Here is a 27374-nt window from a genome sequence, read left to right as displayed (position 1 = left end):
CTGAAATAGGCACAGGTCAGGAGGCAGTGAAGGAATGGAGAGGACACACTTGGGTTTTCACCAGCAGCCTTTGCACTGAGCCTGTCCAGGTGCCAAATGTGGCTGTAGGCACCACCTTTAGAAATCGCTCTGGAAATGCTTCCCAGGACCATTTGTGTGGTGTCTGGAGGACACAGCTCTAGATCTGACTTCAGTATCAACAGTTATGAAGCACACTCTGGCCCCCACCATGTCACAGCTTTACTCTACTTTTAGTGTGGTCATCACCCATCCTAGAATCATAGAATCAGTCAGGGTTGGAAAGGACCACAAGGATCCTCTAGTTCCAACCTCTCCTGCTTCATGAGCAACCTTCTGTTGACGACTGTGTACTGGTGGCATCCCTTCAGAGGACACTTCTGCACCTCAGCTGATCCTCCTGCCATCTGCCTCCACTCATGCAATACTGGGGTCACCACAGAGGGTATTCAGTGGGGTATGGAGAAGAAGAGGAGAGCAGAAGTTGTCAGGACTTCTTTTTATGAGGACAGACTTCAAAACTCTGCACATTTATATGCTGAAGGAAAAATAACCAGCGTGGTTTAATGGGGCTAAAAACAGCTTAAGGGGGAAAAAACCAATCACTGGATATCCAAACAACACATCCTGTACCAAAGACCTGATCTTGGACATTCAGAGACCTGAGACCCTGTTTTGGAAGGCACAGGTTTGAATCAGGGACATCTACTTAAAGACCTGGCTGAAAAGAGTAGTTATTGGGCAGGACCAGATGTGGCATCCTTTTAGTCAACATCCTTACTTGGAAGTCAGGAGATTTCAGAATCACTAAATGATGTGTAGACTCAAATGTAAGCCTCTGTTTGGCCTCAAAGAAACATTCTGATTCCTCAGTTGAAATTGGTTGCAACCCCAGACTTCATCCCATGGGAATCTCACTGCTATTTATGCCATGAAGTTGCATTTGGTGGCTCTGTCCCTTCCCTTAGAGCCTGCTTCCCACGAGAACTAGAGAAATGGCTCTGGTAGCTATGGCAAGGAAGCAGAAACAAATCTCATTCATGCTTACAGACATCTTCCCATGCACAAAAACAATCTGGATGAAGGTCCTGTAGATACCAATACCACACCAGCTATGGCATTTCAGAACACACTCCTGAGGCCAGCTGACTGCTTTCACTGCAAGTCAACTCTGTATCTGCTCAACTCCCAAAAGCTAATTAAAAACATTGACTCAAAAAGTAAGGTAGACTGGGATCCAGTCCTGAAATTCTGCAATGTGTTATCCCAGTAAAAAAACAAAACAAAAGTAGTAACAAAGCACTGCTTTCACAGGAAGGAACTTTGGGAGGTGTAATACTGCACTTAAAAATTTATTCAAGAAAAAGCCCTTTGATGTCAGCCTCCCAGATGCATCTGTTTAGGTTTTCAGGGATCACAGTAATTACATTCATTTTTTTCCCTTTTGTGGCCACAGGGAACTCACAGAATCACAGAACAGAGGTTGGAAGGGATCTCCAGAGATCACTGAATCCAACTTCCTTGCCAAAGCAGGATCACCTAGGGCAGGCTGCAGAGGAATACATGCAGGCAGGTTTTGAAAGCCTCCAGAGAAGGAGGCTCCACAACCTCTGGGCAGCCTGTTGCAGTGCTCTGTCACCCTCACCATAAAGAAATTTCAACTCATGTTGAGATAGAACCTCCTGTGGTCTAGCTTGTACCTTTTATTCCTTGTCCTATCACTGGGCACCACCAAAAAGAGCTTGGCACCCTCATCTTGACCCTCAGTCCTCAGGTATTTACAGACACTGATCAGATCCCCTCTCAGCCTTCTTTTCTCAAGACCTAAACAGCCCCAGGTCTCTCAGTCTTCATGTGAGAGATGTCCAAGTTTCCCAGTCATCCTTGTGGTTCTCTGTTGGACTCTCTCCAGCAGAAATGGTGAAACCATTCTTTCCCCTAAATCCTGCTACTCATTTCATCACCTGCACACTCTTGCTTCTCTCAGCCTGGCACAAGACTCAAAAGAGCCATGTTTCTGTGGCCAGGGTGCTCCATTTTTCCCCCTGTATCAGCAGGGTAATTTCACTTGTCTAATCAAGTTATTCCTTTTAATATCTGCAGGTAGTTTTGGTGATACCAAACATCAATGAAAAACACGGATTTGGAGAACCCAAAATGTGTTAAAGAATGCACCATCCTAAAAGACTCCACAAAGATGATGAAGGGGGCAGAACCTTTCCCTTATGAGGAAAAGGCTGCAGGAACTGCATCTCTTCAGCCTGGGGAAGAGGAGATTGAAGGATGACCTCATCCATGTTTATAAAGATGTGAAAGATGAGTGTCAGGGGCTGGAGCCAGGCTCTGCTCGGTGATGCCCAACAACAGGGCAAAGGGCAACAGGTGCAAGCTGGCACATAGGAGGTTCCTCATGAAATTCAGCACAGCCAAGTGTAAGGTCCTGCACCTGGGTCAGTGCAATCCCAAGCACAAATCCAGGCTGGGTGGTGAATAGCTGAGAGAGAGCAGCCCTGAGGAAAAGAACCTAGGGGTCTGGATCAATGAAAAGCTCAACAGGAGCCTGCAGTGTGAGTGCAGCCCAGACAGCAACCATGTGCTGGGCTGCAGCAAGAGCAGTGTGGCCAGCAGGGACAGGGAGGGGATTCTACCCCTTTGCTCTCCTCAGACCCCACCTGGAGTCCTGAGTGCAGTTCTGGAGCCCTCAGCACAAGAAGGACATAGAACTGTTGGAGCCAGTCCAGAGGAGGCCACCAAGATGCTCAGAGGGCTGCAGCAGCTCTGATCTGAGGACAGGCTACAAGAATTGGGGCTCTGCAGCCTAGAGAAGAGAAGGCTTTGAGGAGACCTTGTAGTGGCCTTCCAGTATCTGAAGAGGGCTACAGGAGGACTGGGGAAGGACTATTTACAAGGTCTTGTAATGACAGGAGGAGGAGGAATGGGTTTAAACTGGCAGAGGGGAGAATCAAACTGGATGTTAGGAAGAAGCTCTTTACAGTGAGGGCGGCGAAACACTGGCACAGGTTGCCCAAGAAGGTTGTGGATGCTCCCACTCTGGAGGTGTTGAAGTCCAGAGCTGGATGATGCCTTGAGTGACCTGTTCTAGTGGGAGGTGTCCCTGTCTATGGCAGGGGGTTGGAACTGGACAATCTTTGAGGTCCCTGCCAACCTAAATCATTCTATGATTCTATAAGGAAAAACCTTTCACTGGTTGGGTGACAGAGCACTGGAACAGGCTGCCCAGAGAGGCTGTGGAATCTCCTTCTCTGGAAATATGCAAAATCCACCTAGATGTCTTCCTGTGTGACCTACTCTAGGTGATTCTGCACTGGCAGGGGGGGTCAGACTCGCTTTCCAGAGGTCCCTTCCAACCCATAGCATTCTGTGGTTTTGTGATTGTGTTGTTACAATTTTTCCCAGATTTTATAACCACATTCCAAAGTGCCACTGCTGGGACTCGATGTTGCTCTCCCCCCACCCAGTGGAAAATTACTCAATCACCAAAACTCTTCCAGATTTATTTACCCCCCCCCTTCACACATTGATTAAACCCCAAACCTCTTAATGGCACATTTCACATTCAGGCAAAACAGATTGGCTTCTCAGGAACACAAACTTTCCACCAACCCCCATAGGTTATCACAGCCTGGCCCCATTCCCTGCTTATCAGCAATGTAAGGATGCAGGAGGAGGAGGAGGATACATTACCCCGGTGACGTCCATAACCTTAATAGCAGCAAGCTGGCCTGTTTTAACATGACGACCCTGCAAAAGAAAAGGGAGAAGTGTGTTTGTTTGGCTTGGTGGCAATGTTTTCCTCACAGTGAACAATATCCTTAAACAATCTCCTGATCCCAGCACCATCCACACAGGTTTTTTTTTTCCCTTTTCAAGAGCATCTTCACAGCAGCCATGATGAGAAAAGCAATTCCATCCCTTTCCTCCTGCCATTACAATTAATTAGCAGAGAGCCTCCAATGCTCTGTTTTTCTGGCAAACAACTGCTGGAAATATCCTTTAATGCTCAGCCATGCAAAAACAACCAGCCCGGGGGCCTCTCCTGAGCACGAAGCATGACTCGGCTGGAAGTGATCTGCTGGGGCTTTGATGCTGGCAGTGTGCTGGCTGGGGCAGCCACACTGCTTCCACTTCGCTCCTGGGGCCACACCAGGCACTCCAAGCCCGCACAGCACCGTTACACACTCTGGCCTTGGATTTATTTCCTGTGCAAAAGCCTTGGTTGCAGAGCAGAGAGGTTCCTTTTTACATCAGATTTGCTCCTTGGCTTGTGGAACCACCCTTGCCTTCGTGCTGGCATGAGCAGGGAGTGTGCGTCTAGAGGAGACGCTCAAGAGGCAGCATGGAAACAGAAGCTCCTTGACACACATGGACAGCCCCTGTGGTTTGCAGCAACTGAGAAACTAGCAAACCACTGCTATGAGCTGCTTGGTGCAGGGTGCTTGAGCATGTCAATCCTAACGGAAAAATGCCTGGCAGAGACGAGGAACACGACAGAAGAGCCCAAATTGTTGAGGGGATCTTTAAGCCAACACAACTGCTACCAAGCAAGCCAATTCACAGCTCTTCCTCCCGTCCTGAGAATGGATCATCCAGCATCACATCGGAATTGCTCACAGCAAATCATTCCCCCTCCCTCCACCTGAGGGCACAGGCTCTGCTTATGAACTAGGCAGAGTCAGAGGAAAAGATGCTTCTCCTCCAGGAACACCAGCAAACACGGATCTCGGCAGGAAAGCCAAGAGACAAAGTGAAGCATCCCCATTTCCCAGTCACTTTTTGCTAGGGGAGCAGCCTAAGGCCCCATTTCATGAGATACAGCACGGAGAACATACAGGGAATGGCAACATTGGTACTTAATGCACCAAGGATGAGAGGAGGAGCAGAGACGGAAAGGGGACAAGCATAGCAGAAAGAGGTAAAAACATGAGACTGTCCTTAACTGCAGGCTCCTTCAGCCCCCCCAGCCAGCACGGTTGGTGTTGAGCTGGGGTTTGTGCCTAGGCTTCCCAGCCCTCCAAGCTGGAGGGGGTCTTTCATGCCATGTCTCCTCCAGCTAGAATCCCAAATTACCAGACAGAAGGACCTCTTCCCAGCCTTTTGAGTTTGCAGGAACCCAACCCATGCGCTGGCTGTGGAGCAAGGCAGCCTCATCCTCTCCAAATTTATGACTTCACCAGGAAGCCAATTCACCCACCAGGGCTCCTCACTCGTTTATTAACACAAATTATATGTCCTGAGCAACTGCATGTTCTACCAATGGAAAAACAGAGCTTTATTTTAACATGTGCAGCATAAAACATCATGAAATAAAGGGCAGGCCAGCAGCACTGGGCTGCAGCTGAAGCATCCCCTCAGAGAGATCACTGGGAAGGAGTGGCACCTTACCAGACACCATCTATTTAACCAATGTGATGTGGAAAACCAAATCCCCATCCCTCCTTCCTAAATTCACCCCTGTTTGCTTGACCAGGAAGTTCCACATGCACTGACTCTTTAATTAAAGCCAACGCAGCACTAGCAAGGGATGTGCCCAGACTCAACCATGGCACACTTCATCTTCCACGAAGTGGAGGAGGAAGATGAGGCTTCCCTGCACTTGCTCATTTTACCACCTTAGAATCACAGAATTAACCAGGTTGGAAAAGACCTCTAAGATCATCAAGTTCAACCTATCACCTAACCCTTCTAATTAACTAAACCATGGCACTAAGTGCCTCATCCAGTCTCCTCTTTAAACACCTCGAGGGATGGGGACTCCACCACTTCCCTGGGCAGACCAGTCCAATGCCAGTCACTCACTCTGTGAAGAAACTTCTTCCTAACACCCAGCCTAAATCTGCCCTTGAGGCTGTGTCCTCTTGTTCTGTCCCTGGGTGCCTGGGAAAAGAGATCAACCCCACCTGGCTACAGCCTCCTTTCAGGTAGTTGTAGACAGCAATAAGATCTGTCCTGAGCCTCCTCTTCTCCAGGCTGCACACCCCCAGCTCCCTCAGCCTCTCCTCTCAGGCCTTGTGCTTCTCTTCACAGGGCTGTGCTCCAGCCCCTTACCAGCCTTGGTGCCCTTCTCTGGACACATTCAAGCACCTCAACATCTTTCTTAAATTGAGAGCCCAGAACTGGACACAGACCTCAAGGTGTGGCCTGACCAGTGCTGAGTACAGGGGCAGAAGGACTTCCCTGGTCCTGCTGGCCACACTATTCCTGGTACAGGCCAGGATGCCATTTGCCTTCTTGGCCACCTGGGCACACTGCTGGCTCATGTTTGGTTGGCTGCCCACCAGCACCCCCATGTCCCTTTCTGCCTGGCTGCTCTCCAGCCCCTCTGTCCCCAGCCTTCATCTGACACATCCTCACCTCACTGTGTATTTTAAGGAACTGCCCCAGCCCTGCTGCAGAAGAGTGCTGCTGCCTACCTCTGGTCCTAACCAAGGGGGAAAGGAGCCTGATGTGTCCACATCATCCTTCCCCCAGGGATCTGCTGCTCTTCCATACTTCTCAGTATTTACAGAGGAAGGTAAGATCTCAATATTGTGTGAGTATTTCCCAAACCAAAATAAAACACTTTGAAATATGCATTAATGTAAGCCACAAAGGACATTTAGTCAGGGAAAACAAACAGCTGAAGGAGAACCAGTAAGTGTTCAGCCTTGGAACAAAAGCATTTTGTTTAAGTCTGTTTGCAGTGGTGGATTGCTGAGCTCCATCCCAACAGACTTCCACCTCCATCCAAAGAAACCAGGCACTTCCTCACCAGTTAACTGTCCTTTTTCATTCAGCATCCCTAGTGCTCAGCATTGATACCTGCAGTGGAACTACCATAGGTAGTTTAGAAAAGCCAGCTGATTTGCACCCTACTGCAGGCATTCTTGGGTTCACAGTACAGACACAGACAGGTTGGAGAGAAACACAGAACTGAGAGTGATAGACCCACTATAGAAAGAAAATTAGCATCCACCCTAGATGTCATGGCAATAACAAGCCCTTCCAATGGCACCAGCCACCAACCTCCTTCTGCACGTTGGCCATGCAGGAAGTATCCATGCCCCCACAGCCTTCCCAAAGTATCCAGCTGATCAGGCAGCAGAACCATTTCTGCCACAGCCAAGGCAAGCCAATATTGTTAACGTGTGGCAAGCATCAAATCCTCAAGTGGGAACCCTGCACTGCTATGAAGAAGCTACAAATGAGACTGGTGTAACATGGCCAAGAAACGCACTGTAAAGCCTCTGCTGCAACACTTTTACCTCTGCATGTCCTCCACACATCAAAACTTGCTGGCTTCTTCCTTTAAATCAACACCCAGAGCAGAGGTCTCCACTAGAAAGCCACACCAGCCCAGCTCCTGCTCCTGAAGTCACTTCTGTTCCCCCACAGCCATGACATGGGTCAAAATAGGTAAGACCTCAGATGCCTACAAAGAACTTCAAGAGGAATTTTCTGCTCTTTCAAAATTCCTCCGTTTGGGTTCCCCTGTGCTTGGGAGCTTGCCCTGGGGATGTTGCTAAAGGCACAGCTGTCCCAAAGTCCTCAGAGGCATGGGAGGCCTTTCCATGGCAAAGCATTCACTTCTGAGCCTCCAGACCATATCACCACCACCATTTTTGGTGACAGGAGAGAAGGAATTACAGAGAGGAGCAGCAACCTTTGTGGCCACTCTTGCTCCTTACGCTCTCCTTGTCTCCTGTCTGCTTAATAATTAATGCTAAGAGCCCTCGGTCTGCCTGCCTGTGCAGAAGGAGCTGCTCTGCCCTTCAGCAATCTCTAACATTTTGTCTTCTTGCCTTCTTTGCTTCCTGGCATGGTTCAGGCTTTTTCCACTGGCTGGTGGCAGGCGAGCTGCTCCCAGCTGCTCCTGCATAAGAGCGAGAGATGCCAGAGGACCAGAGCCCTCCCAGAGCCCAGGCTGCCATGACAACTTTGGACAAGGTGATCCCTGAGGTCCCCCCAACCTGGGATTCTCTTTATCTGTGACATGACACCACCAGCCCTTTGCCACCAAAGGGCTCAAACTCCTGTCTGGAGTTTGTTCTGGCCATCAACATGGGTTTGCTCCTCCCTCCTCACTCACAGGCAGTGACTGACCTCCCCGGGATTTCAAAAGAGAGGAAGGAGAAGAGATTTCCAGAAGGCTCCTTTTGTTATCCCACTTTGGCTGTTCAGAGTAAGCACTGCAAGGTTTGAAGGATCACTGCCAGCATGACCTGGGGTACAACTTTCAGGGCTCCCCAACACACAAGTATCACAGTATCATCAGGGTTGGAAGAGACCTCACAGATCATCAAGTCCAACCCTTTACCACAGAGCTCAAGGCCAGACCATGGCACCAAGTGCCACGTCCAACCTTGCCTTGAACAGCTCCAGGGACGGCGACTCCACCACCTCCCCGGGCAGCCCATTCCAGTGTCCAATGACTCTCTCAGGGAAGAACTTTCTCCTCACCTCCAGCCTAAATCTCCCCTGGTGCAGCCTGAGGCTGTGTCCTCTCGTTCTGGTGCTGGCCACCTGAGAGAAGAGAGCAACCTCCTCCTGGCCACAACCACCCCTCAGGTAGTTGTAGACAGCAATAAGGTCACCCCTGAGCCTCCAAGGCTTCCTTGCTCCTTTCCCTGAAGCAGATTTTGCACCTGGCTGTGTGATGTCCAGGCAGAACTGCTCCATCTGCTTTCACCTTCATCAATTCACCACCTTCACAGTTTTTTCCCCGGAAGCTTGACAGAGCACTGGAACAGGCTGCCCAGGGGGCTTGTGGAGTCTCCCTCTCTGGAGAGATTCAAGACCTGCCTGGAAGCATTCCTGTGTGATCTGCTCTAGGTGATGCTGCTCTGGCAGGGGGGTTGGACTGCATGAGCTTTTGAGGTCCCTTCCAGCCTCTGACATTTAGAATCACAGAATAGAATCAACCAGGTTGGAAGAGACCTCCAAGATCATCCAGTCCAACCTAGCACCTAGACCTAGCCAATCAACTAGATCATGGCACCAAGTGCCTCATCCAGTCTTTTCTTGAAGACCTCCAGGGACTGTGCCTCCACCACCTCCCTGGGCAGCCCATTCCAATGGGAAATCACTCTCTCTGCGAAGAACTTCCTCCTAACATCCACCTGAGCATAAATTCATGCTCCCAATTACTCTCAAAATGTTACACTAACTATCACTAACTTGCTAATACCAAGTATTAAGGCTAAGTTCTGCAAATGAAGCACCAGAAGTTGTGGGTTTTTCCTTCACAGGTTGTGGTCCTCACACTCCACAAAGTGTAATGGACTGGCAGATGATGTGAATATTGGTGACCGCTTTCAAACATCAATGGATGCATTCAGGCATTATACCTACTAAATAAATAAACCCTGGCCTCAGTATCAGCCTTGGTACACAAAAACTGTATATCCCAGCCCCAATTTCCAGTCCACCTTTTGAGGAGGGAAAGAAGATGATTGATTGTTGCTTTTTTAAACTGTGCTTACACAAGCACAGATTCCACCTTCGAGCCAGAGCTGCAATTTCTGTCCCCAGAAATGTATCCCACCCTATTTATTTAACTTCTGCTGTCTGCTCCTATTCATCCAACAAAATACATGACCCAGCACCTGCTGCAAACAGAGAGGCATGACCAGAATTATCACTCTCTTGAGAAAAGCAGAGCTCCTGTTTCCTTAAGCCAGGCAGAGCATCATCTCTTAAATCTCGCCGTCCCCAACTCCAACCCTACCTTGGGCAGGTACTTCGTGGGGTAACCTTGCTGCATGTGTGATATTTTAAGGCAAAACACTTGGAATGTAGCCATTCTGCAACACCCTTTAGTCATGAAACAGAAATATTAAGACAAGATTAGGGTGCCCTTGTCAGGCACTGTAGAAATTTTGATATGAACAGCCTTGGTGGGACCAGATCACACTATCACTCCTCACCACTGAGAAAGCATAAGCTGAAGAACATTCCATTTCATACAGAAATCTCAGTAACATGAGGCAAATCACAAAAAGGCTCAGAGAAGTCTGAATATTACCACTTTGGCTGGACAGAAGTCTCCCAGCTTATTTTCTTCCATTGTATTTTGTTGCAGTTAAAACACCAATTGATGAAGCAGCCCAACAAGTGCCATTTCTACTGGCCAGCTTCTGCCTCTAAACCATGTTGTTAGATAGCACAACTGTGACACCACCAGCTCTAGCATACACACATTCTTCCTACCAATGGGAATGGTGTGGGACACAAAAGATGGCATCCTGGCTTGTATTACAGGATCACAGGATGTCAGGGGTTGGAAGGAACCCAAAGAGATAAGAGTTCAATCCCCCTGCCAGAGCAGGACCACACAATCTAGCTCAGGTCACACAGGAACACATCCAGACAGGCCTTGAAAGGCTCCAGAGAAGGAGACTCCACAACCTCTCTGGAGAGCCTGTGCCAGTGCTCTGGGACCCTTACAGTCAAAAAGTTCCCCCTTGTGTTGAGGTGCAACCTCCTGTGCTGCAGCTTACACCCATTGCTCCTCGTCCTATCTCAGGGAGCAAGTCAGCAGAGCCTGTCCCTCACTCCTGACCTCCAGCCCTCAGATATTGATAAACATGTATTAAATCCCCTCAGTCTTCTCTTCTCCAGAATTACAAAGCTCCAGGTGTCTCAGCCTCTCCTCATAAGGCAGTGCTCCAATCCCCTAATCATCCTTGTAGCCATAACAGGGAGGTGATCATCCCCCAGTACTCAGCACTGGTGAGGCTACACCTCAGGTACTGTGTTCAGTTCCGGGCCCCCAACTACAGAAAGGATATTGAGGGGCTGGAGTGTGTTTGCAGAAGGGCAATGAGGCTGGAGAAGGGCCTGGAGCACCTGGGCTATGAGTGGCTGAGGGAGCTGGGGGTGATGAGTCTGGAGAAGAGGAGGCTGTGGGGAGACCTCATCATGCTACAATTACTTGAAGGGAGGCTGGAGCGAGGAGGGGGCAGCCTCTGCTCCTTGGTGGCAAGTGACAGGACTAGAGGAAATGGTTCCAAGCTGTGGCAGGGGAGGTTCAGGGTGGGTGTTAAGGAAATATCTCTTCATAGAGAGGGTTATCAAACATTGGAATGGTCTGCCCAGGGCAGTCACCATCCCTGGAGGCATTTAAGCAGTCTGTGGACCTGGTGCTTGCAGACATGGTTTAGTGTTGACTCTTCAGTGCTGGGTCAAGGGTTAGACTGGGTGACCTTTGAGGTCTCCTCCAATTGGATGCTGCCTGTGACTCTGTGATTGTGACAGGTGAGAAATCATCAGTTCATTTCCCTACATGAACAAACCATTTCTGGTATCTGCTCTGACAAACTCTCTCAAGCCCCACATCTGCAGGCAGACCATCAAGCTGTTCATCACTGAGTCTCATCTCAACTCCATTTCTCCATCCTAGACTTTCTACAGCAGAGCTCTCCTGGGATGGGCCAGAACTTCATGCAGGTTCCTGATCCCCATCCTGTCAGTTCCTTGTTTTCCTGTAGTTCAAGGCAATTCAGGGACTAGGTCCAAGATTTTTAGCACAAAGGCACTTTACTACTAATGCACTGAAAATTGCATCCAATTTTGCCTGGGAGAAGGAACTTTCCCTTCCAGTAGGAGCTATGCATCTGAACCGACCTGCTGCAGTAAATTAGACCATTTTATAGCACCTGGTGTGCTCTGTTCTCAGCTTTTACAGACTGTAGGCATGTTTATGCACTGCACTGCCCACAGAAAACTATCTTGAGGGGGGTGGCCCCCCTCCCTGACTCGTTTAAGAGGCTAAAAACTACTTCTTGATGGAAAACCAGGCTTGTCCTAGAGTGAAAAGTCAGCAACCTCCAAAAGAAGCTGTTGTATAAATTCTGTTCTCTAGCTTTGCACTTGGTTTATACATCTCTTTAAAAGGTATCTGGAATAAATCCCTGTCTCTGAGAAGGTAATTAAACCATCAGATACTCTAAATATCAGGTCAGTGTAAGAAAAAGTGAGTCACAGAACAAGATGGGGAAAATGTTTATCTTAACAAAGAGTAAAATAGCTGTTTGGTTAAAACACAGCCATCACAGGCCAACCCTTATTGTTCCAGCCTGCTAGCAGCAGGGGGATTTCAAGCCAGTGAGGGCTCAGGACAACAGCTGGGGACAAGGTCCTCACTCTAGCCAGAGACTCAGCCTCACCTTGCTGCCAAGCACTGCAGCAAACCCTCTGCCCTTTGCAGAGAGAGGCTGTGCTGCCCTTTGAGAACAGCAGCAGTGCATCTCCCTCCAGTACACACATTTCCACCTCTCCATCATTTTTTGGGTTCACAAACAGCTTGGGGAGAGCTTCGGAGCAACCCCACTACCTCAAGACACTGACTTGATGTGGTTTCTTTCCACCTAGGGCAAACTCCACTTGCATAAGAAGCTACCTAAAACATCCTCTGCTCCTCTCAGGCTTCAACACTCCGCAAATGGCATCACCCTGTGCATGCAGCATGCCTGGAACCCCAGCACTTTGACACCACAAATGGGAAATCCAGGGAAAAGATAAAGGTCTATCCAAAGCTCAACAGCTCACATGCTAGCCACAGGATGTTTCCAGAGTGGCTCCTCTGTCCTCCTCAGCTCTCCTGCAGAAAGCTGGTTGCCCACTTCAGCACAGCTCTTTACTTCTGACCAGTCTACAGCTGCCACTTAGGCTGCATCTGGAGAGCAGAAGACCTTCATGGGCAGAACAAGCAGAAAATTTCACTCATAGTCAATCCTCCCTTACATCTGTCATCTTTCCCAATATTTACAGAATCACAGAAGCATCCAGATTGGGAAAGACCCTCAGGATCATCAAGCCCAACCTATAACCCTACTCTGCTAGAAGAATAAACCAAGTCCAACCTATAACCCTACTCTACAAGAAGAGTAAACCCCTGGAAAACATAAAAACCCAATCTCAAACACAAATAAAACCGTGCTTTTTTTCTCTCAGCTGGGCATCTTGCTTTATACTTCAGTCCAGATTGAAGAATCAGAGCTTCCCCTTGCAAAGGCAGAAATCCTCTCCCAGCACAGACATCTCTAATTGCACAGGGCCGAGCTGCTGCTCTGTGCTGAATGAACAAAGCTGACCTTTGGTCTGAAATCTTTCTAACACTCGGTATCAATCCAGGCTCTGATCAGGGCCATGCAGCTGGGAGAGCTGCAGTTCCATTACTGCAGCTCCACAATAGGTCTGATGTTAAGTACAGAAGACAGGATTATTAGATTAACAAGCTAAATTGTTAAATTAGCATATTATTCATCTCCAGAAATAACACTCACTAGAGCACACAGGTGAGCAACTCTGTAGTCTTATATTCCCTTACAGAAATGGGAGGCTCATCTCTCACACCAGGGCTTGCACTTCTTCCATCTCCCATCTCTCTTGTTCAAAGCAGCCTGGAGACACCAGCCCTCCTCCAGCTCAGGAAGAACTGAGAGGCTTCCCTCTTCCATGCAAAAAACACGTGGGTAAGAGGTCCTAGATCAGTACATGAAAGATCCAAAATCCTTCCAGAAGTTTCTGTAGACAGTTCTTCCAGATGGACTGGATGATCTTGGAGGTCTTTTCCAACCTGGTTGATCCTATGATCCTATCCTATGATTCCTATGTGGCTTCCACAGTCCCCTAAGTCCCACCACGGGAGAACACCTGGTTAGAAAGTGCTTCCCCTCCATCTAACAGCAGCAAACTGCCTGTGGGGGGCTGGTTATCTGCCTCAGGCTCACACGAAGGACTGGGCACAAATTTTGCCCACCAATGTTTGAAGCTGTAGGTTTTGAGAAGCTGCACTTCATGGTCATAGATGACCTTGAGGCAGACTAGACTTCAGGATGTCTCTGCATCTGGCAGGGCTATCCCAGGACACAGAAAGCAACATTGGTCTCCCAAAGGGAGGTTAAAGCCTTGACAAGCACAGGATACTGCAGACCCTCCATATCACAGAAGCAGAGAAACACCCAGGTTGGCAAAGCCCCTCAGGATCACCAAGCCCTACCTATAACCCTACACTACAAGATTCACCTTGAACCATATCCCCAAGCACCACATCCAACTGACTCTTAAACATGTCCAAAGTGAGTGACTCCACCACCTCCCTGGGCAGCTCATTCCAGTCCCTGACCACTCTCTCTGGGAAAAGCTTTTTCCCGATGTCCAATGTGAACCACTCCAGCCTCATACTGAGACCATTCCCCCCCATGTTCTGTCTCCAGTTACCTGTGAGAAGAGACCAGCAGCAGCCTCTCCACAATGTCCCTTCAGGTAGTTGTAGACAGCAATGAGATGAGTAGACCAAGCACAACAACGTGGAGCAGACAGAAACAGACAGCAAATACTTTATGGAGTGGCTTTATGGAGCTCCCTACACAAACCTGAGGCACCAAAGGACTAAGGAGAGATAGCCCTAGCATCTTTCCCAATACAGGCTGAGGTTAATGTGATTGAGAGCAGCCTTGTGGAGAAGGACTTGAGAGTATTGATGGATGAAAAGATGGACACGAGGCAATAACGTGAGCTTGCAGTCTGGAAGGCCAAGCACATCCTGAGCTGCATCAAAAGCAGGGTGGGCAGCAGGTTAAGGGAGGGGATTCTGCCCCTCTACTCAGCTCTGATAAGACTCCACCTGCAGTGCTGGGTCCAGCTCTAGAGTCCTCAGCACAGGAGACATGGACCTGTTGGAGCAGGGCCAGAGGAAGCCACAACAGTGACCAGAGGGATGGAGCCCCTCTGCAGTGAGGCCAGACTAAGAGAGCTGGGGTTGTTCAGCCTGGAGAAGAGAAGGCTGTGGAGAGACCTTAATGTGGTCTTTGGTACTCGGAGGGGACCTTTGAAAAAGATGGGAACAATGTTTTTAGCAAGACCTCTTGGAACAAGGCAAGGACTGATGGCTTTAAACTAAAAAAGGAAGATTTAGACTAGATACAAGGAAGACATTTTCTACAATGCAGGTGATGAAACACTGGCACTGGTTGCCCAGAGAGGTGGTAGATGTCCCAACCCTGGAAACATACCAGGTCAGGCTGTCTGGGGCTCTGAGCAACCCAATCTAGTTCAAGATGCCCCTGCTCACTACAGAAGGGTTGCACTAGATGACCTTCAGAGGTCCCTCCCAAGACAAAGCATTCTAAGAGCAATGGCAAAAAAAAAAACAGAGGACAAACAGCGCCTTAGGAAAACATTCCCAGAGCTGGTCCCACACTGAGGGCTGCAGGAATAAAAGGAGCACTGCTGGACCCCTTGCAGATTTCCCAGGCCCTCCCTGAGCTTTGCTTCTTGCTCCAGGATCCCAGAACACACAGGTCTGACACAGAAGCTCAGTGTGTAGGGACAACCCCCACGGTGGGGAGCAGCCCATTGCCCACCCCCCGGCAAGCAGTGCAGTGGCCTGCCCCTGAGGATGCTCCTACCCCCAGCACAGCTCATCCTCCCTTTGCCCCCAGCTCCCCTGCTCCTCTGCAAGTGCACGTTTTTGCAGCAGAGGGAAGGCAGCACAGCCTGTTCCCAGGAACAGGAGTTCATGACAGCCATGTTATTACCATCCTTTAACACCCCCACTGTGCTTCTGTTTCACATCACTGCCTATTCAACACTGCAGCATTCATAACTGAAATTACCCCCCCCAGGAGGCCCACAAGGCACCCTTTCACACCGACCACCTCCCTGACAGCAGCACCAGGCTGCTCCTTCCAGCAGGAAGCACTGATCCAGGGAGGAACAGTACTGCCCGCATGTGCCAGGACCACCCGGTGCTCTGAAGGAAGATGTTTGGCTCTTGAGGGCTGCCCAAGCCAGACACAACCTCTTCTGCTGGGCCAGAGTAGCCTGCCAGCTCACACCTTCCTCCAGACTCTTGCTGCTTGATACAGAATCATTTCAGTTGGGTTGAAAGAGACCCTTAAGATCACAGAGTCCAACTGCTGAGCTAGCACTGCCAAGCCCACCACTAAACCCTGCTCCCCAGCCAGTCTCCACCATGCTTTGGCAGGGCTGCTGCTGTTTCTCCTGTGTTCATAGAAGAACCATTCCCTTCAAAGCAGATTGCTCCTAGTCTGCTCCCTGCTGCAGGGCAGACAGGGCTCAAGACCCACAAATCCATGCTGCTGCCTCCCTTGGCAATCCACCCCAGCACACTGGGCAGATGTAGGTAGCCCTCAGTCTCATCACAATTTTGGTATCCCATTTACCTGTGCCACACATCAAACAGCTGCATTTCAACATGTGAAGCTTCACTGCTCTTCAAGCCAAGCCCCACATCAGCAACTGCCTTGCAAACTGCAACTGAGTCCAAAAAAATAGCCCTTGCAGAGACAACACTGCACATGCTGATGGAAATGTGATTTCTTGAAATACCTCTTCAGTGCCATCTGCTTGAGTTCAGTTCTGGTTTCATAGTAGCAAGATTCAATTTTGGAGGTGGCATGCAAAGCACAAGGTGGTTGTTCAACCAACAAACAGCAAAGAGAACCACCTCCTGTGAAGCTCAGCATCCTCTGACAGGCAGGAGCCAGCCCCAGGAGCCAGGTAACGTGGCTGTATCCATTATGTAAACTTGGCTGAGACAGATATCTAATCTTTTCTTTTTGTCCCTATAAAAGGAAATCTGAGTATTGAAGGAAAGCCCAAATCTCTTCTCAGTCATTTCCCAATCACTTAATCCAGGAAATTTAACTCATGGCATGGTTTTCCATGAAGAGCTTCCATTGCATTTCACTGAACTGCCAGTGGCATAAAAACCACATGTCCATGTGAATTATCCAAGCTGACTGAGCAGCCCAGCCTGCCTTCCCAGCCCATGTTTTTCCCATTCCCTTTGTTTCTCCATACAATTGCAAGGCAGTATTTCTTCTGTCGCAGCTCACAGCATGGTCTAGCTGCATATGCTGCCCCCCCATCCCTGCATGGTCTGTGGTTCTTTGCAAACACAATGGCCCAGGATGAGCTCCTGGGGTCTCACCTTGGATCTCTCCAGATTTCACAACCAGGCACTTCAGCAGTGGTTAGTGAGGCAGTTAAATGGAGCTCTTGTCTCTCTCACCCCACATCTCTCAGCTTGCAGAAAGGAGCAGGCACACGAGCCCACCAGGTTCTTCTGTGCACCAATCCTATTGCCCCCAAAGAAGAAGTTTTGGCTGGACTTTTGAGATCCAGTCCTACTGCTGGCAACACCTGAGCCTGCAGAGCAGACACCAGGACAATTACCCAGTACCTTGAGCCAATTCCTAAGCCACCCTTACAGCCCTTCCACTGCCTTGCTCCTCGAATCTTGGATCACTTGGATCACTCCAGGTCTAATCACCTTGGTTCTTCACCACATGGCAAAGCTGACTGGTATTTAAGCCAGCTTGACCTTTCAGGCTCCACACATTCATCACTCACAAGCAGGACTCCAAGTCCCTGTCTCAGAGCAAGAAACAAACTGATAAAGGTACTTAAGTGTCATGGAGCTTAAGACATAGTGACACAGCTGCCAGAAGGTTTCACATACATCTCCTGGGGGTGATTTAGATCTTAGCATTAGGAAAATAAACCTAAAAGTGCCAAAAGCAACCCCATAACTAATGCTACAGCGAGCAGAGGTGCTCCCCTAAGCCCAGTGACTTCAGCTCAAGATACTGCAGACCCTACATATCACAGAAACATCCAGGGTGGAAAAGACCTCCAGGATCACCAAGTCCAACCTATAACCCTAATCTACAAGAGTCACCTTAAACCATATCCCTAAGCACCACATTCAAAACACCCTTAAACACATCTACCACCTCCCTTGGGCAGCTCACTCCAGTCCCTGACTACTCTCTCCAGGAAAAAAACTTTTTCCTGATGTCCAATCTAAACCTTCCCAGACTCAGCTTGAGGCTATTCCCCATTGTTCTGCCTCCAGTTACATGCGACAAGAGACCAGCAGCAGCCTCACCACAACATCCCTTCAGGTAGCTGTAGGCAGCCTCTTCCTCAAACTAACCATCCCCAGCTCCCTCAGTCACTCCTCATAAGATTTGTCCTCTGGGCCCTTCCCCAGCTTCCTTGCCCTCCTCTGGACATTGCACATCTCTATCTATGTCAGCTCAATTTGAGGCTGTCATACTTGAGGGCAGATGGGTATCACACTCTCTTTTATCCAGAGTTGCCTCCAGGGTTTCTGTCTGCCCTGAGCAGCCCTGACAACTTACTGTCCTTCCCATTTTACTGGAAGTCCCTTACTGTCAGCAGTCAATAAACATTTTGCACTGCCTGTGTTCTACTGGCTTAGAAGACTCAGCCATGCCTACAGCAACCTGATGTGCCATACATACTAATTCAGCTGCACAGGGCCACACCAAGACTTTCATCTCGTTCCCTGCTTTAACTAAGTCAGCTGCTGGGTAGGAAAATTTTAGAACCACTTATTGGAAAAGGGAGCCCAAGAAGTGCCACACAGAGCCTTTATCCTGGTATCTGCTTTATGTACATCATGAGCACTTGCTGCTTTGTCTGGGATAAAAGTGGGATTTCTGCCTCTGCTGCCCAACAGCCCCACTGAGGCTCACCTTCTAAAGCCAGCCCTGCAGGTTAAGATCAACAGAGTTGATCAGCAGATTAAATGGTGTTGCTTTTATAGCCTCTCAATTTCCTGGCCTCTCCCCATCACAAGCAGGAGTTTACCTTTGCACTGCCTGGGCAAAGCTTTTCCATTAACCATAAGGCAGCCAGATCAATCCCTGCTTCTCCCTGTGTTTCCCAACAGGCTTGCAATGTGGACCCCACCACACCTGACAGCAACACCATGCTGCCCTTGCTTGGCAAAGGACCCTCCTTCCAGGACACCCAGTGCCCAGCAGCCCTCACTGCTCTGCAAAAATCAAGAAACTGGGGTGTGAGGGCTCCTCTAGGATCACAGAATCATACAATCAGTCAGAGCTGGAAGGGACCACAAGGATCATCTAGCTCCAATCCTCCTCACAGAGGCAGGGACACCTCACACTAGAGCCTCATCCAGCCTGCTTTAAACACCTCCAGGGATGAGGCTTCCAACACCTCCCTGGGTAACCTGTTCCAGGCTCTCACCACCCTTATGCTGAAGAACTTCTTCCTAACATCCAGTCTGAATCTACTAATTTCTAACTTTGTTCAATCCTCTCTAGTTCTATCACAAACATCCTAGAAAGTCCCTTCCCAGCATTCTCGTAGGCCCCCTCAAGATACTCTCTAGGAAAGGAGAGAAGCCTGAAGAGCACCTCCAAAGCAAAAGACATCCCCCCCAGACCTGCAAACAATCCCCACAGCACAGGCAAAGCAGGGAGCTTTATCTGGAGAGTTTTTAAGCAGGGAGGAGGAGGAGGATTTGCGATTAGCAGAGGGAAGTTAAACCAGGACTAGGGTTTGCATGGGAACAACACAGCCCAGGAGTGAGTGGGAGGCGGCCAGAAAGGACCGAGTGTTCCTGCTACCTTTAGCACTCAAGGACACAAGGCGCCCACCCAGTGCATCGCTACTTGGCAATTAGGGCACTGCAGCCGCTGCCTGACGCGGTTCTGCGGGCAGGAGACCTCTCTGGCCATTAAGGGTCCTGCTGACAGAGAAATAACTCGCACAGACACAAATCGATGCCGTGCCGTTGAGAAGTGAACTCTGAAGGCTGCGGATTCCGCTCGCTGTTATTTGCGAAGGGAAACAAAAGCAGAGGAGCAAGCTCCGACAGCAGCCCCGCCAAGCTGCCTGCAGGCAGGGCGCCTGCCGCAACGTGGGCAGCTCGGAGGCTGCCTGCAGCTTGGCAGGGAGAACACATATGGGCAGGGGGTGATGGCCTTTTATTCCACTGGATAAAGATCTTAGCGCAAATCTGAAAGGCTCGGCGTGAAACCTCAGCCACAGCTAATCCGCACGGACTATGGCAGGCTGCAGGCACGTCGGGAAGGAGCCGGGGCCAGGCGCTGCAGCGAGTCACGCCACGAAGCTGCAAGTTCAGCTCTACCAGCAGAACGATAGGAGACTGCTTTATAAGCATCCCTCCTCGCCAGCTGCTTCCTGCTCCTACCTAAAGGCAATTCAGGCCACCCATTCCGGTGCACTGGATGCAGCCAGGCTCCGCTGGGTGATGCCCGATGCCAGCACAAGGGGCAATGGGTGGAAGCTGAGGCATAGGAAGTTTCATTTAAACAGGAGGAGGAATTTTTTCCCTGTGAGGGTGACATTCTTGAGAAGGTGTGATTGGTTTGGGTTTTACATTGCTGCATAGCTGTGAAATATAAACAGCGAGATGCTTTCTGCTATGACCTAACACCATGATTACCTACACTGCAGAAAAGAATGAGTAAAGAGAAAAAAATCATCTCATGGCTGTCAACTATTATTTTACTGGATCTTGTGACATGTAATGCGTGACTGTTCTCCAACAGCTTATTCATAGAATCAACCAGGTTGGAAGAGACCTCCAAGATCATCCAGTCCAACCTAGCACCCAGCCCTATCCAGCCAACTAGACCATGGCACTAAGTGCCTCAGCCAGGCTTTGCTTGCACACTTCCAGAGACAGTGACTCCGCCACCTCCCTGGGCAGCCCATTCCAATGGCAAATCACTCTCTCTGGGAAGAACTTCCTCCTAACATCCAGCCTATACTTCCCCTGGCACAACTTGAGACAAAGTTCTTCACTGAGAGAGTCATTGGACACTGGAATGGGCTGCCCGGGGAGGTGGTGGAGTCGCCGTCCCTGGGGCTGTTCAAGGCAAGGTTGGACGTGGCACTTGGTGCCATGGTCTAACCTTGAGAATTGTGGTAAAGGGTTGGACTTGATGATCTGTGAGGTCTTTTCCAACCTTGTTGATACTGTGATACTGTGAACCCTAGAACAGGCTGCCCAGGGGAGTTGTGGAGTCTCCCTCTCTGGACTGGCTGATGCTGGTGGTTCTTTCTGACCATAGCGCTTCATAGTGCTTAGATGTTGTGCTGAGGGATTTGGTTTAGTCAAGGACTTGTCAGTGTGAAACTAAGGATTGGACTCGATGATCTTGAAGGTCTTTTCCAATCTAAGAAATTCTGTGAGATATTCAAAACCTGTCTGGATGTGCTCCTGTGTGATCTGGTCTAGGTGATCCTGCTCTGGCAGAGAGGTTGGACTGGATGAGCTTTGGAGGTGTCTTCCAGACCCAACATTCTATGATTCACCCCATCCCATACACCAGGACAGCAGCCACCCCTCTGGGGCCACTGCAGGCTTTTAACTGATCCCTGCAGGATCAATGCTGGCTAAAACACTAAAAGCTGCCAACACATTGGAGGCAAACTCATACTAAAATTCAAGATCTTTCCCAACAGAGAAATCTGGCTTCAGGACAAAACCAGTTTGGTTCTGCTGCTTGGTACTCAGGGTCTGGGCAGCTGGAATGGAGCTGGCAAAGGCATCATGTGCAAGTCCACCAGCGCAGAGGAGCAGGGAAAACCTCCCCATGTTTTTCATGGGGAAAAAAAAAAATCACCTCATCAATTTGCCTGCTCCTTTGAACCCCCAACAGCTGGAGGCAGGCTTTGATATACTCACTAGGATGTATAAATTCCTTTCATATTAGAGCATTTGTTAAATTAAGAGCCTGGGCTGCATCAAGAGAAGTGTGGGCAGTAGGTTGAGGGAAGTGATTTTCCCTCTCTGCTCTGCACTGGTGAGACCCCACCTGGAGTATTGCATCCAGTTTTGGAGACCCTTATACAAGAGGGATATGGATGTGCTGGAAGGTGTCCAAAGAAAGTTCATGAGGATGAGCAGAGGGATGGAGCTGCTCTGCTATGAGCAGAGACTCAGGGAGTTGCAGCTACTCAGTCTGGAAAGGAGAAGGCTCTGAGGTGACCTTATTGTGGCCTTTCAGTATCTTAAAAGAGGCCTACTACAGGAAAGCTGGGGAGGGACTTTTTAGTCTGTCAAGTAATGATAGGACTGAGGGGAATGGAACAAGGCTAGAAATGGGTAGATTTGGACTGGATGTTAGGAAGAAGTTCTTCAGCATGAGGGTGGCAAGAGCCTGGAATGGGTTGCTAGGGAGGTGGTGAAAGCCTCATCTCTGGAGGTATTTAAGGCCAGGCTGGATGAGGCTCTAGACAGCTTTATGTAGTGTGAGGTCTCCCTGCCCATGGCAGGAGAGGGTTGGAACCAGATGATCTCCTTGTAGTCCCTTCCAATCCTGACTGATTCTCTGATTCTATTTTTAGGCACAGCACCAGCTTGAATCTAGAAGGAAGGAGGGAAACAGCAGCTGGTGATGTGCAGCATGGGCCAATCTCCTGGGAAGTGGAGGCCAAGGCCAAGCCAACCAGCTGGGTGCTACTCCTGGATCCTCACCAACTGCACTCAACCTCAGGTGAGACACCAGGCTCTTTGCCACTCAACTTTGTCCCCCAATAAAAGGGGCAAACTAACACTGCCACTTCCCCATAAGATGATGCCATGCTTGATGCTCCACTGCAAAAAGCCTCCAAAGCCTTGCCTAGAAGTAGAATCCTGCTTGAGAAAAGCTGTTCCTCAGGCAGCCATACTTGGCATTAGTGCCTTGATTTGTACCTTCAAACAACACTGCTCTATAAATTCTTAACTATTCTCTCTGGTTTGGTGGTTTTTTTCTCCTGTAGCAGAAGGCTTTTGTTTTCCCAGCAGCCTAACAAAAAAAAAACAGTAAAAAATGAGTGTAATTTCTTTACATTTGTAATTCAAATGCTCCTACACAGCATTTCCACAAGACTGCTTAAAAAGTGCACTGGAAATTGTAATAAAAAGCTGCTGATTTTTATGAGATGACTCAGGCTTCTCCAGGCTTCAGCCCTGGCCTCAGAGAGCTCTGCCAGCAGAGTGCTGCTTCGTAGAATAGAATCATAGAATTGTTGCAGTTCAAAGAGACCTTCAAGATCAGCAAGCCAAATTGGTCACCCAGGGCTACCAAGTCACCATTCAAACCATGCTCCTCAGCACCACATCTACATGGCTTTTTAAATCCCTCCAGGGATGGTGACTTCACAACTTCCCCAAGCAGCCTGTTCCAGGGCTTAACAACCCTTTGGGGAAAGAAATGTTTCCTCACATCCATTCTAAACTTCCCCTGGTACAATTTGATGCTGTTTCCTCTTGTCCTGTTGCTTGTTACTTGGTAGAAGAGATCAACTCCACCTCACTATAGCCTTCTCTCAGAAAGAGAAAAGGCCCCCACCCCAAGCCTCCTTTTCTCCAGGCTAAACACTTTCAGTTCCCTCAACTGCTCCTCCCAAGACTTGTTCTTGATACCCTTCTGTGCTGGTTTGAAGCTAACTGAAATATTTTTGCTAAGAATTAGATGGTAGGCTGTGAGAAGAAAACAATGGTGATGTCTACTGCACTCATGGGCTTGCTGAGATGTATAAAATCAAGAACACAAACATAGATAACAGAGTTGCTGTGCTAGTTTGAGCCTAGCTGGGATATTTTGGTGAGAAGAATTAGATTATAGGATGTGAAAAGGAAGCAATGGGGATGTCTGCTCTCAGACTCCACTGAGGAGAGATAAAGGGCCCCTCAACATTTGGGCTGGTATTCTTTCAGTATCTGAAGGAGGCCTACAAAAAAGCTGGGGAGGGACTTTTTAGGCTATCGGAGAGCGACAGAACTAGGGGGAATGGAGCAAAACTGGAGGTGGGGAGATTCAGAGTGGAGGTGAGGAGGAAGTTGTTGAGCATGAAAGTGGCGAGAGCCTGGACTGGGTTGCCCAGGAAGGTGGTTGAGGCCCCATCCCTGGAGGTGTTTAAGGCTAGGCTGGATGAGGCTGTGGGCAGCCTGCTCTAGGGTAGGGTGTTCCTGGGCATGGCAGGGGGGTTGGAACTGGCTGATCCTTGTGGTCCCTTCCAACCCTGACTGATTCTGTGATTCTGCATCCACCAATCTGGTCTCCCCCCAGTCTGTGGAGTTAAGAGTTGCAGAAGCTAATTCTCACAAACAAAACAGGTAAGAATGGAGAGAAATCTTTTAGATGGGAAAAATGACACCTAGCACAGACATGTCCCCCAACTCAGCCTCTGCTTACCACCCTTCTGCTCCTGCCTTTCACTCATGTATGCTTGCTGACCCCAACACAAGTTCTCTACATGTTGCCTCTCATTCCAGAGAGCCTGCAACACGAAGCCATCCTGGTTACTTAATTACAAGTGAATAATTGTGGTTAATGCTCAACACTGGTGATATGACCTAGGAGTGAAGTCACCAGCAATACCAGCAGCATCACTGACTGCACAGGAGATGACTGCAGAAGCCACAAGTCCTCAGCACTGCCTACAAGCCATGAGCTTTCAGCACTTCAAACAAAGAAGAAAGATGAGTAATTTCAGACAAAAGACTGAGCCCTTATCAAAACGTCTGAAACAGATCTCTGCACCAAATTAGGCACCTGTGCTACAAGTCTCTTCTTCTCTTCATTTTTAAGCTTTTCCCACTCTGTTTCCCTCCTCCAGATTTCTAAATTCCCACCCATCTCTGAAAGAGAAGAGTTGAAGTATTCCCTGAAGGCTGCTGTTCCCAGTACATTTCAGATCAAGAAACAGCAGAGATTTCAATAAATCTAGTCCCTGTTCTCCTTGTATGCACCCCCTAAAATCTCTGTAATGATACCTTTGTCTTCACAGAGAGAGTGATTTGCTATTGGAATGGGTTGCCCAGGGAGGTAGTTGAGGCTCCATCCCTGGAAGTGTTCAAGAAAAGCCTGGATGAGGCACTTAGTGCTGTGGTCTAGTCGATTGGACAGGGCTGGGTGCTAGGTTGGACTGGATGATCTTGGAGGTCTCTTCCAACCTGGTTGATTCTATGATTCTCCCCATGATCTCAAACCATTCATGTGCTGGACCAGAAGGAACTGAGACTCAGCTAATCAAACCAGCCTGGAAATAAATGGCAATAAGGAGAGGACAAACAATCTTAGCATAGATGGAGAGCCACCTGAGTAGAATGGGTCAGCCACCACTACATTGACCTGAATGACAGTCAAGCTAGACTGTCCCTTAACAGCAAGGGCTGATGAGTTGGGTTCAGGGTTGTGGAAGAGAGTTAAGGATAAAAGATTTCAGTAGCACTTGGAGACTGGGGAAAGCTCCTTATCCCCCTGCTCAGGACACACCATCTGTAGCAGCCTCTTAACATGCTCCAAAGAGGTGGTTCTGTCTCCCTGAAAAGGCTTATGCTGATGATAAACGAAAGGCATCCTCATAGGCCTGTCTTACATGCTGATGGGGGAAGAATTCAAAGCACCCTTAAAACCTGCCTAAACCAAATGATCAGGAACACACAACCACGTGATTTAATGTAGACATGTCTCAGTTCTGCTGAAGAGTCAGTCAGAAAGAAGTGAGAAACACTTGATGTGGCAACAAAAAACACCCTAAGATCTTCATCTTGCTTGAAACTCCTGGACAGCCTCAAATCACTTCGAGGAACTCTGAAATCATCTCTCCTCCTGACAGCTCAGTGAATAGGTCAAAAGCATCCTGTGTGTCCTTCCACACACAAGCACCCTATTCTCCTGAACACTTATGGAAATTGGATTCACCAGCCCTTGCTCCTCTGCTCTGAGCCAAGAGCCTCTTGGAATGCAAGCATCTACTCTGAAACGCAAGGGAAAAGCCTTCTGACACCCAGCAAACCTGGTCCTGGCTGTAAAGGGGGAGCTGGTTTGGTAAACCACTAACGAATGACTGAGTGAATAAGCCAGAATTCCAGGGGACAGGCTGGGGCCTTGTCCACCCCCTGCAGCATGTGGTGGCTACCCAGCTCATGTGCCACCTGGAAATGCTTTGCCATGCTGGGCACAAGTGCCAGGAGTGATGGGGTGGGAGGATGATAACACCTTTCACTCTGCAAATGCTCATGTCAGAAGGAAGCAAAAAAGAAGTGAAACAAAGCCTAGTGGAGCAGGTGGCAGGAAGAGCAGTCAGTGCTTTCCTCCTCCCCCAAACCCATTATTTACAGTAAAGTATAAAACCAATACAAGTTCAGGCTTCCTGTAGCATTAGGAGGAAGTTCTTGCCAGAGAGAGTGACTGGCATTGGAATGGGCTGCCCAGGGAGGTGGTGGAGTCACCACCCCTGGAGGTGTTCAAGAAAAGACTGGATGAGGCATTTAGTGCCATGGTCTGGTTGACTGGATAGGGCTGGGTGCTAGGTTGGACTGGATGATCTTGGGGAGTCTCTTCCAACCTGGTTGATTCTATGATTCTATTTTCTACCAGCTTCATGGAAGCAGGCAGCTGGATGCAGCTGTTCATGAGGTTTATCTGCAACAGCTTTTAATCCCATCAGCCCCTTTCTCCAGTCAATTATAGCAGCCTCTGTGTTGCCAGAAAAGTAATGGGAGGGAGAGACTATAGGTATGAGCAGACATAATAGAATCCTAATTTCATTAGGGAAGTATTCAATCAACCAAGAGATAGAAATACAGAGGAAACCAGGTTTATTAGTTCTGGTGCTTGCAGAAATGCCCATTTCATCCCTGATGACTGGAGAAGGGATTAAAGAAGGGAAAAAAAGAGAGTCATCTTAGTGGCACAGTCTTAGTTTGTTCTTTAAGAAGTTAGCAACAAACCCAACTCAAACTGAAGAGTTCCTAGAAACAGGGCGCTCGTGATGGGCAAGTAACTCCAGTTCATTATGGGGGAGTTTGGCTCTGGCTTAACTGCAGTTAAAACCAGAAACTACAGCTGAGCCTGTCTCATGTGAAGCAGTTTTCAACCTTGGTTCTCATGCTGGATTTACTTCAGTGCTTTCCAGTGAGTTCTGTGCTTCTTGAGGCCTTGAGTGACCTGTGCTAGCGGGAAGTGTCCCTGCCTATGGTGAGGGGCTGAACTAGATCATCTTTGAGGTCCCTTCCAACCTAAACCATCCTACAATTCTGTGACTCCAATGTCTCACTTTCCCTCATGAAAGAGGAAAAGTTAGGATCACTGGGTGTGACAATGCACAACAACAACAGGCTTTGAGGTGCAGGTGAAGCCACCAGCTCCCAAACGCTGCACTGAGTCCGTCTGTGCTCACTCCATCTGTAGAAAGCTCCATGAGTTTGCTACCTCATCCTTACTTTGGGGTCTACAGGTTAAGTGCTGGCTCAGTCAAGCAGCAGGTGAATTGAACATTCAGGCTTTAATGCCTGGATAAGGCTTTTGCTGAGAGCGTAATAGCACAGTGACTAACGAGGGGCTGGGGAACGATGTGGAGATTAACTAAGCAATTTTGGTTTATGGAAGGGCAGGTTGTAATTTTAGGATTACAAAACCACGTTTTGGATGTCAATACTTTTGTGTGAGGAAAGGGCCAGGAGCAGTGGCACAATGACTCTCTAATCCATCCCTGAGGAACCCACAGGGCCAAGAGAGAACAAGTCA

At 48.9% G+C, this 27374-nt stretch overlaps 1 protein-coding gene across 3 annotated transcripts in view; it reads right to left on the bottom strand.

The window, feature by feature from the left end:
• Nucleotides 1-27374, bottom strand: part of TNIK (TRAF2 and NCK interacting kinase) — a 200852-nt gene that overhangs the window by 96603 nt on the left and 76875 nt on the right. For all 3 annotated transcript variants that reach the window (XM_064164894.1, XM_064164895.1, XM_064164896.1), the window contains exon 3: nucleotides 3724-3780. In XM_064164894.1, the coding sequence (XP_064020964.1) occupies nucleotides 3724-3780 (57 nt within the window). The remainder of the gene's footprint in view (nucleotides 1-3723; nucleotides 3781-27374) is intronic.

Source organism: Pogoniulus pusillus, chromosome 26 (assembly GCF_015220805.1).
Source record: "Pogoniulus pusillus isolate bPogPus1 chromosome 26, bPogPus1.pri, whole genome shotgun sequence".
Taxonomy (NCBI): Eukaryota; Metazoa; Chordata; class Aves; order Piciformes; family Lybiidae; genus Pogoniulus; species Pogoniulus pusillus.
This window is presented reverse-complemented; position numbering and strand designations above follow the sequence as displayed.